Raw genomic sequence first — 11,396 nt, forward strand, 5'->3', positions numbered from 1 at the left:
AGGAGGCCTTGGACTAGGGAGAGCCTTGTGGCAGACAGAGCCAGCAGCATGTTGTCTTTCTAGTCCAGGAGGGAGGTGATGGGGGCCTCCAGCAGGATGGCAGAGACACAAGACAGAAGGGGAGCATTGGAGAGATGTTCCAAAGGTGACACTGAAGGCGCCATATTGGATAGGTGGGTAAGAGACAGGGAGGAGTCAAGTGGGGCTCCCACGCTTTGAGCCTGAGGGACGAGGAGGATGCAGCTACAGAGAAGGTGGGGGTTCTGTCTAGGAGAGACCAATGTCTGGTTGGGACACACTGAGCTCAAGATGTCTGCTGGTCATCTAGTGTGAAATCCTGGTAAGGAAAGGAGATGCAAGACTGGAGGTCAGCATAGACACCGCAGATCTGAGTCTCATCAGCAGAGAGATGGTGAGGGCATCCCTGGTAGCTGATGAGATCACCAAGTAAAGAAATCCAGAGGGAGGAGAGCAGAGGGCCAAAGACAGGTCTGGAGGAGCTCCATCACCCTAACCCTATCCCTGCTGTTACAGGATCTAGAGGAGGAGCCAGAAAAGACAGAATCAGAGGTCAGAGAGGCAGGAGCTAACCCAGAAGGGAGGGAGGGGGAGAGAGGGAGAGAGAGAGAGAGGGAGAGAGGGAGAGAGAGAGAGAGAGAGAGAGACGGACGGAGGGAGGGAGAGGCCTGAGGAGGTGCTCTCTGTCGTCTCAGGAAGAGAAGAGCATAGAGGGCAGGAGGAATGGTGGAGGGGGAAAAGCCTGAATAGATGGAGAAAGGAAGAAGGCCTTACCCTGGAAGTGTAATCGAGTTCCACTCAGGCATGTTCTTATGGGTAAACAGAGTTGAGGACTCACACTGAGGCCAGAGAGATTTAGTGCTGGGAGGCGACAACCTGGGCTGGGGCTTGGGGGTGTCCATGTGGCACTTGGAGGATTAGGATAGCTTTGACCAGGGACCAGATTTCCGGACAAATGTAGAAGAAAATAAAGAGGCTGACTGAGACAAGGGAAAGATGAAAGGACTGAGGAACCAAAGTTCTGATCTTCTGAGCACGTCCATTTATGAAAGCAATGTGTGCCGAGCACCTGACCAATCAGGACCAGCCTTAGGGATGGACCTCAAAATTGGGGAAAAGTGATTTATATACCTTCAAACAGATGAATTCAATAAGATCAATGAATGAAAAGGAAACAAGCCAATATTATTCTAATTGGAGACAACATTAGGGGCTTTCCAAGGTGGGAGGGGGAAGAGTGAACAGATGGAGGTCCCTGAAAAGGGCTCCCACTCCTTCCTGATATCTGTAACAATCAAAGGAAACCGACTGACCAACATGGACCCAGTTCACAGATAAGACACAGTGAATGCCTGAGACATACAAGTAGGAGGAAAGTCCTTCCATCAGTCTCAGGATCTGACTGTGTTTCTGGTCCATCTAATCACGGCCTTCGGTGAGGGTCTCTGAAGAGCAGGTAAGGGTGGTCCAGTTTCCCAGCCAGGCAGGGCTAAGATCAAATAATATAACCAGCTTCTTCCCAATTGAATGTTATTCCCAGGACAGAATTTGGACGAGGCGCACAGCTGATCAGAAGAGAACCGAGCCAGCTCCAGGACGGAGTCACAAGATGGAAAGTTTCCACAGTTCACCCCTGGCTGCCCCAAAGCCCTCCCTTCCTTCCCAAGAGGGAATCAGCTCAGGAGATGGCACAAGGTCGGGCTGTCCCAGCTTCTTCACACACCCTACAGGAAATGCTGAATCCATGCTTTATGGGAAACCTGGGAATAGAGACTTTCTGGAAACAGCAGCCACGTCAGCCTCAGCATCTCTCCTCAGAGAGGGGGAGCTCCACACTGTAGTCCCCAGAAGTTTCTCCAGTCAAAGAGACTCAGAGAAGAGGCTTCGGGTTGAACAGAATTCTCAGAGTATTAAATACAAAAATAAAATCCAGGAAAAAAGTGCAATTTGTTCCCACGTGAATGAGGAAGGGACGTCTGAGAGGGCCGAATAAAACCATCACAAAACTCATCTGGAAAACAAAGGGTCAACCCTATCAGGGGAAGTGATGAAAAGGAGCCAGGATGAGTGGGGAACAGCACTAGCAGAGCTGGGACTAGACTACAAACCAGCAGGCTTCCTACGCCTGGGCTACTGGGATAAGAGAATGAGAGAAAGCAATGGGACAGCTGAAAGGAGAGTCAGCAATAACTCAGGCTCTAAGCCATTTGGGGGGAAATTCCCTATTTGGTAAAAACTGCTAAGAAGACTGGATTGCAGCCTGGAAGGAAATGAGGCTCAGAGCATACTCTACACCTTCTAGAAGAGAAACGGCTCATATATGCCTCACAGCTACAGGGAGATGCATTTAGAATATTTCGTTTGCTCCCTAATAACATGTACAAACACTTTCTAACATTCTCTCCCTTCCCCCTCCCCCAGAGAGCGAGCAATCTGACCCAGACTTTACATGTGCAATCATATCAGTCATCTTCTGGAAGAAATCTCAACACCCCCCCCAAAAAAAAAAAAGAAGAAGAAGAAGAAAAGGGAAACATGTTTTGGTCTGAATTCAGAGTCCATCAGTTAGTTCTCTCTCTGGAAGCAGATGGCTTTTCTCATCACGAGTCCTTTGGGATTGCCTTAGAACAATGTTGCTGTGATCCTATAAAATGTTCTGCTGGTTCTGCTCAGACTTTGCATTAGTTCATGGAAGTCTTCCCAAGTTTCTCTGAAATGATCCTGCTTGTTATTTCTCAGAGCCCAACAGGGTGACATCATAATCACACACCACAACATGTTGGGCCATTTCCCAATTAAGGAACATCCCTCCATTTCCAATTCTTTACTATGACAAAAAGATCTGCTACATAATGTCTTTGGGACACGTGCCTCGATCAAAGGGTATGCACGGTTTGTTTCAAAGCCCTTTGGGCAGAGTTCCAAATGGCTCCCACAAATGGTAGTAGGTCAATTCACAACTCCACCAACAGTGTATGAGTGTCCCAGTTTTCACACATCTCTGAACTGATTTTCTTTTTCTGTCTTAATTCACAGCTTTGAGATGGTGCCTCTGAGCTGTTTTACTTTGCAGTTTTAGGACGCAAATTCTTAACTGAATTCCAGATAGAGGCAATGATCAAAGCAAGGGAAAAGGTTGATGACTTAAAACTGAAAAACTTCTGCACAGACAACATTCATGCACCCAGGATAAAGGAGAAATTGGGTGAATGAGAACAACTTTGGGATCCAGTTTCTCTGAAATAGGTCTGTCTGATAAGCAAGAGAATTTGTAAGTCCAGGACCAAGAGCCATTCTCCAGGAGACAGTCAAAGGATCTGAACAAAGAGTTTTCCAAAGAAATGCCGAGGATTCACGGCCACATGGAAAACGGTCTGATACTAATCAAGAGAAACTGGAACCAAAACAGGGCTGAGGCTTCATCCTATACTTTGCAAAATGCTAAAAAGAAAAAAAAATAGGGAAACAATTGGTGTTGGAGGGGATTGTGGGAAGACGGACACAAAATGGCAATTTAGTGGTTACAAAATGGAAGAAATTCATGAAGATCTGACTTCCAATCTCGCCTCAGACACTTACATACTACATGACTCTGAAAAGTCTCTTAAATTGTTTGCTTCAGATTCCTCAACTGTGAAATAATGAGAATAATTAACCTCAGATGGTTATTATGCAGATGGCTGAAAGCAGATTTTTAGGAGGACACAGAGCACTCCAGTCTGTGTGAATCCCATTCTTTGTCACTAAGCTCGATGCTCAATGTCTCCCTCAGGACCTCCCTACCCCATATATAAAAAGAAAACTCTCAGGCCTTCTAGAAACTCTCTTCTTTCCCTTCAGCCTGTCCAACAAGGGAAAGACTAGAGCAGTGAGGAATTCTACTGAACAGAGAAGGGACATGCCCAGCTCCTGGCTCTGGTACAAACAGCTCTGCTCAAGAACACTCGAAGCTCCCCTTCTGAGAAAAAGGTCCCATTTCTGTGTGAGGCCCTTCCTGAGCTCCCCTCAAACTCCTCAGACTCTCTCTGGGTCAGGAAGCTTAGCAGCAGAAGGGCAGTGGGGGGGTCACACTCTGGAGGGGACATAAAAGCTACAGGGGAGCTCTCTGGGGCCTCCCCAGCTGCCTGATGCTGGCTGTCACTAGAAGGACCCTGACCATTCCCTCAATAAGCTCCAATGGCATATAATGGCCTTCTAGCCCCTTCCTCTCTCCTCCTCTGACCCAGGGACACTGGCCTCCTGACTGAGCCTTGGCCAAGACCTTCCATGCCCTGATTCTGGGCCTTTCCAGGGGCTGTTTGTCTCCCTGCAGGGAAGGTTCTCCCTCCTGCCTCTGGCCTCTGAGCTTCTTTTGAGTCTCATTTCTGGGGTCCCCAGAACCCTTAGAGCCTTCCCTCCCACAATGCCTCCCTCCATCAAGGTCCCACAGAGCTGGTTTGGACACGGCTGCTGACGGGTGTCCTCAGTCAGACTGTGGGGGGCCTGGAGGGCGGCCGATGGCTTCTCTCTTTCTGTGTGATGAGCAGGGCCGGCATAGACTAGGATGTTCCTCCAGACTGGCTGGCTTGGCCTGAGACGTGGGAAAGAGGAAGGAACCAGAGAGACCTGGAAGACTGGGAGGACTTTGAGGCAGAAGCCAGTGAGCAGCACCAGGAGGACAATCTCTTGTCTGAGGAAGACGGCACAGAGCAGGGACACCCTCAGGCTCTGCTCCAGGCCTGGCCAGACAAGCCTCAAGAGGGAACAGGCTGGTGTGTGTGTGTGTGTGTGTGTGTGTGTGTGTGTCCTGGCAAGCAGAGAGAACAAACAATCCTCAGACAGCACAGAAGGAGGACTCAATGGTCATCCTCTCCCCTCACCTGTGCCCAGAAAGAAATCCAACATGGCAGGCGGTGCCTGGGGGGAGCTGTTGGGGTTGGAGCTGCCCAAGGGATGAGGAGTCCCTCCCAAACCCCGAGAAGAGAGCCGGGAAGGGCTGTTCCTCTTGCCCTGGATGTAGGGACAGAAATGGCCCAGCAGGAAGGAGGCAGCAGCTTCCCACCCCATCTTGTGTCAGAGCCACGAAAGGGCCTCCCAGGCTGATGGGGCTTCATCTGCGGCTGGAATGTACTTACCTGGCCTGGTAGTCTGTCCCTCTCAAAGGCCATCCCTCGGACTTCAGGCTCCCTGTAGGGGCAGCAAAGTAGCCCCAGTGAGTCCATATAGTGAAGCTCCTCCATCTTTCCCCAGCCTTATCTCCCCACTCAGGGTCCTGCCTCTCCCCCAATCTTCCCCCCACTTTATGGCCCCCTGAATGGAGCTCCAGCCAAAGCTCTTCCTGACAGGCCTCCCTTGGCCCAAGGAATGTCTGACTTCTGCCCTTTTGAGCAGCAGGAGATGGTCTGGGGCCCATCATGGTAGACTCTCCTCTTCCCTCCCCTCTTGTCTTTTCCCCAGTGTAGAAAAGCCCATCTTCCTCTCTGCCTTTGGGGTCACTCTCTGGGCCAATGGCCCTTGGTGGAACCTGAGAAGAAAGCTGCCCTGACCTCCCTCCCAGCTCAGGATCTGGATCAGCCCACCCTCCCCCACCCCCCGGGCCAGGTCCTGGGCCTCTGCACCCTGAGCTGGGGAGGGACAAGGGACCCAGAGGGGCAGAGGTTTTCTCCTCTCTTCCCAGGCCTGAGGCTGCCTCACAGGATTTCCACAGGGTGAGGAGCCACAGGAGTCACCCAGGGCCAGGCCTGCCCATAATTCTTAATCCCTTGCAGTAACTTAACTAAAGAAAAAGCTGGCTGGCTCAGTGGACAGAAAGCCAGGCCCAAAGAGAAGAGGTTCTGTTACCATGGAGACCAGCCCAGAGGAAAAGGAAATGGACTCTGCCCTGAGAGAGGAAGTGATGGAAGGGCAGTTGAACAGGGAGAGGTCAAAGCAAGTACGAGGTGTGAGAGTTGGCCTGAGTCAACAGCAGAGTACCCCAGGCCCACTCATTGAAGTTCCAAGCCCTGGCAAGAGCCTGCAGGGAAGCCCCCAGTCCCAGGGCAAAGTAGCCACAGGGCCCTGAATACTGCAGCCATAAGCAGTTTTTAGAGGAGACTAAATCAGCAGCTTCCAGAGCTCTCAGCCCAATAGGCCGGCATAATACCATGGAAGTAGTGAAAGTTTCAGAAACTCAGAAGTATAGCTGAGGATAGCAGCAAGGAAAAACTAAAGTTCAAGAGAGTTCCCCCTCTATGCTGAAAACAGAGCCCACCTTTAAGGTAAAAGTTAAAAAAAGAAAAAGAAAAGAAAAGCCAGGAAATGAGTAAACAGCAAAAGAAACACTTACCCAGAGAAAATTATTATGGAGATTCAAAGAACAAGACCCAAACTGAGAAAGGGACAGTGAGAGCAAACAGCCACATATAAAACGTCAAAGAAAAATGGGAACTGGTCTCAGGGACTGGAAGAGCTCAAAAAGGAATTGAAAAAATCAAGAGAGGTAGAAGAAAAGTGAGGAAGAAAAATGAAAGTAATGCAAAAAGCAAATAAAAGCTTAAAGAGCAGAATTGGCCAAGTGGAAAAAGAGGCATGAAAATCCAATGAAGAAAAGAGTTCCATGAAAATAGAATTGAGCAAATGGAAAAGAAGGTTCAAAAGGTCATAGGAGAAAATCATTTGTTAAAAATTAGAATTGACCAAATAGATGCTAATATGACTTCACGAGACATCAAGAAATAATCAAACAAAATTAAAAGAATGAAAAAAACAGATGACAATGTAAAGTATCTCACAATAAAAACAACTGACTTGGAAAACAGATTGCAGGAGAGACGATCTAGAATTATTGGCCTACATCATGATCAAAGAAAAAGCCTACACATAATATTACAAAAAATTATTAAAGGAAACTGCATTGATATTCTTGAACAAGAGGGTAAAATAGAAATCAAAAGAATCCTCAAATCATCTCCTGCAATAAATCCCCAAATGAAAACTCCCAAGAATTTTATAGTCAAATTTAAGAGTTTCCAGCCCAAGGAGAAAGTATTTCAAGCAGCCAGAAAAAAACAATTCCCATATCATGGATCCTTAGTCAGGTTTATACAGGACTGAGCAGCTTCTACATTAAAGGATAGGAAGGCCTGGAATATGATATTCCTGAAGGCAAAGGATCTAGGTTTACAACCAAGATTCACCTACATATCAAAATTGACTATGTTCTTTCAGGGGGAGAAAAAAGGTGATTTAATAAAATAGATTTCCAAGCAAGTCTGATGAAAAGACCAGACCTAAATAGAAAATCTGATGTCCAAATACAAGATTCAAAAGAAGCATAAAAAGGCAAATGAAGGATTCCAGTAATGAGAAATCATGAAGATATTAAAGATGTATTAAGAAACTGATGCCAATGAGCAAAGTGTTCAAGGATCAGACTTAACTGGATATATTTCTAATCTTTCATATGATTGATTTTACTGCATCTCTCTAATATGTTAAAAATTGGCTTGGATTAAAACTGAAAATTTCTTTTAGTATTCTAAAAGTTGCACCTGCAGTTGTGAAAGGTGCAGGCAGACTGAGAGAGATCACAATAGTTCCCACCTTAACATCTAAATAAGTTTTTACCAGGGTTTCAGGGAAGGAGAAGGTTTGACTGGAGTCTGGAAGAACTTTCAAATGAGCTTCTTTCCTTTATATTCCAACATGGAAAGATGGTATTTGTAACTCTTAAAATGTTTATCATTATCAGAGTAGTTAGAAGCAGTATACATTGACAGAGGTTGTGGAAGTAACTGTTTAGAATGATATGAAAAAAAAATCAAGGAGTGAAAAAGAGGATTGCATTGAGAGAAAAGGGAAGAGAGAGTTAAATACGGTACATTATATCACTTTAAAAGACACACCAAAAAAAAACAAAACAAAATTAATGCAGTGGAGGGGAGAATGAGGGTGGTGGTGTGCAGTGCTTAAACCACACTCTCATAGAAACTGTCTAAGAAAGGGAATAATAACCTGAGTCACTGGAGTATAGAGTCCTATTTTACCCTATAGTGACGTTGGAGTTGAATAAGAAGGGTGGTGTTGGGGAGACAAATAATATAAATAAGGGGAAATTGGAGGGGGTATTAAAAGCAAAAGACTGCTGTGGAGGGACAGAGTAAAAGGAGGAAGAACAGGATCAAAAGGGGAAAACAAGATGGAGGGGAATTCAAAGATGGTAATCACAACTGTGAATGTAAATGGAATGAACTCACTCATAAAATGGAAACTGATAGTTGACTGGATTAAAAACAGAATCTTTTGATATGGTATTTATAAGAAACACATTTGAGGCATGGAGACACATACAGAGTAAAGGTAAGGTGAAGGAGCAGAATCTCTTGGGCTTCAACTGAGATGAAAAAGAGTCAGGAGTAGCAATCCTGATCTCAGAAAAAACTAAAGCAATTAAAAGAGGTAAGGAAGGAAATGGTATCTTGATAAAAGGCACTATAGACAATGAAGTAATATCAATCCTTAACACATATGCATCAAATGGTATAGCCTCCAAATTTTTAAAGGAGAAGTGAAGGGAGCTTAAGGAGGAAATTGACAGTAAAACTATTCTAAAGGGGGACCTCAACTTTCCCCTTTCAGAAGTAGATAAATCTGACCAAAAAAGAAACAAGAAAGAAGTAAAGGAAGTGAATGAAATCCTAGAAAAGTTATATTTAATAGATCAATGGAGAAAATCCAATGGGGATAAAAAGGAATAAACTTTTTTTCATTAGCACATGGTACATATACAAAAAGTGACCATGTATTGGGGCATAAAAACTTCACAATCAAATGCAGAAAAGCAGAAATACTAAATGCATCATTTTCATATCACAAATTAAAATTAATTGGAAATTAAATAATCTCACTCTAAAAAAAGGATGGGTTAAAGAACAAAGTATAGAAAGAATGATTTCATTAAAGAGTATGATAGTGAACAAACATTGAAATTGATCGTATATATCCAAAGCAGTACATGGGGACAAATGTATATCCCTGAATGCTTATACCAATAAAATATAGTAAAAGCAGTTCAATGAATCGGGCATGAAATTTTAGAAAATAGAAAAAGAACAAATTTAAAATTTCCAATTATAACTAAATTGGAAATCCTAAAAATCAAAATAGAAATTAATTAAATTGAAAGTAAGGGAACTAGTGAACTATTAATAAGACTAGGAATCAATTTTATGAAAAACCAAATAAAATAGAGCATTGGTTTAATTAAAGAGTAGAGAATCAAACTGCCAGTATCAAAAACGTAAAGGTGATTTTACCTCTAATGAAGAAGAAATTAAAGCAATCCTTGAGGGCTATTTTGCCCACATATATGGCAATATATCTGAAAATCTAGGTGAAATGGGTGAATATTTACAAAAATATAAATTTCCCAGATGAACAAAACAGGAAACAGAATACCTTAATAAGCCTATCTCAGAAAAAAGAAATTGAAGAAGCCATCAAGAACTTCCTACGAAAAATTCCCAGGGTGTGATGGGCTCATAAATAGATTCTATCAGACGTTTAAAGAACAATTCATCCTAATAGTATACAAACTACTTTGCAAAATGGGCAGAGAAGGAGTCCTACCAAATTTTTTGTATGATACAAATATGATGCTGATACCCAAGTCAGGAGAACCAAAAACAGAGAAAGAAAATTATTGACCAATTTCCTTAATGAACATAGATGCAAAAATCTTAAATAAAATACTAGCAAAGAGACTCCAGCAATATGTCACAAGCATTATCCACTATGACCAGGTGAGATTCATACCAGGAATGCAAGGCTGGTTTCATGTTAGGAAAACCATCAGCATATGGACCCAATCAATAATCAAACTAACAAAATCGCAGGATTATCTCAATAGATGCAGAAAAAGCCTTTGACACAATACAACAGCCATTCTTATTAAAAACACTAGCAGGGGACAGCTGGGTAGCTCTGTGGATGGAGAGCCAGGTCCAGAGACCGGAGGTCCTAGGTTCAAATGTGACTTCAGCCACTTCCCAGCTGTGTGACCCTGGGCAAGTCACTTGACCCTCATTGCCCAGCCCTTACCCCTCTTCTGCATTGGAGCCAATGCATAGTATTGACTCCAAGATGGGAGGTGAGGGTTTTTAAAAAATAAAATAAAATAAAAATACCAGCAAGCAGAGGTCTAAATGGACCTTTCCTCAACATATTAAGCAGAATTTATTTAAAACCACCGATGGGTATCATAATAATGGTATTATCTCCGATCCAGTCATAGGAGGAGTGCAAATAAAAAAACAATTGTATGTGGCAGGATACAGTCAGTGTCATGGAAGGCATCCATTTTACATGTGAGCAATGAATCCAAGAGTCCTTTTCTCCAATTTTGATAGCTGTTGGCGTGGTTAACAGAACTTATCAGGGCTTTTCCTCCACATATTAAGCAGAAGTCATTTAAAACCATCGATGGGTATCACCTGCAAGGGGGGTAAGTCAGAAGCCTTCCCAATGAGATCAGGAGTGAAGCAGGGCCGCCCATCATCACCACCATTATTTAATATCGTACTAGAAATGTTAGCTTTAGCTATTAGGGAAGAAAAAGAATAGGAAGCAGTTAAAGTAGCCGAGGAGGGACCTAAAGCATCAGTCTTTGTGGATGATCCGATGGCAAACTTAGAGAATCAACTAAAAAACTGGTTGAAAGAATGAATAACTTCAGCAAAACGGCAGGACTCAAAATCAATCCACATAAATCAGCCGCATTTCTATGGGTAACCAACCAAGTCCAACAGCAAGAGCCAGAAGGAGCAATTCCATTTAAAATATTCTAGATCAGTGATGGGCAAACTACCACCCTCAGGCCAGAGGTGGCCCCCTGAAATGTTCAATCCGGCCTGCAGACATTCTTCTTAATCTGACTAATACAATGAGTAGGGTACAATAAGATGAAACTTGGAAAGAGATACCTTAGAAACAGACTGACAGAGGAGCGTCTCCTTTCTTTTGCCCCTCTTTAAAGAGTTGACCCAGCACTGCTCTAGACGGCAGGAAATCTGTGCCAAGCCCTTTGCCAAGACAAACTCGGGAATCATTTGTGTAACCCGATTAGGAAACACTTTTCACCCATACAAAGTCGGGGCTGCGAAGGCATCCGCTGCTCATGGACAGGCAGAGCCAACCAACAGAAGGCAATCCTGCCCGAGTTCAGGGGCTCATTTGGGGCCTCCCCAGTCACTGCCCCCAACTCTTATGGACCCCCGAGTATGAAGGGAACTAATGAAAGCCCCGCAGGAAGGAGGCCCAGCAGGAGCAGCTCCTAACCCTTCCCGGGAAGGGGCAACATCCGAGCAACGCGGTCCCGGCTGAGAATTGACGGGAGGCTCGATGGAACAGGCCGGAGGGGGCGC

At 44.5% G+C, this 11,396-nt stretch overlaps 1 protein-coding gene across 1 annotated transcript in view; it reads right to left on the reverse strand.

Moving 5' to 3' along the window:
- Window positions 1–4,057: 4,057 nt before the first annotated feature.
- Window positions 4,058–11,396, reverse strand: part of TSPEAR (thrombospondin type laminin G domain and EAR repeats) — a 48,197-nt gene continuing 40,858 nt past the window's right edge. Inside the window, exons 11-15 of the mRNA XM_044675718.1 lie at window positions 5,934–6,061; window positions 5,133–5,184; window positions 4,878–5,007; window positions 4,624–4,736; window positions 4,058–4,090 (exon numbers count right to left, since the gene is read on the reverse strand). Of these exons, the coding sequence (XP_044531653.1) occupies window positions 4,058–4,090; window positions 4,624–4,736; window positions 4,878–5,007; window positions 5,133–5,184; window positions 5,934–6,061 (456 nt within the window). The remainder of the gene's footprint in view (window positions 4,091–4,623; window positions 4,737–4,877; window positions 5,008–5,132; window positions 5,185–5,933; window positions 6,062–11,396) is intronic.

The sequence above is a fragment of the Gracilinanus agilis genome, chromosome 4 (genome assembly GCF_016433145.1).
Source record: "Gracilinanus agilis isolate LMUSP501 chromosome 4, AgileGrace, whole genome shotgun sequence".
NCBI lineage: Eukaryota > Metazoa > Chordata > Mammalia > Didelphimorphia > Didelphidae > Gracilinanus > Gracilinanus agilis.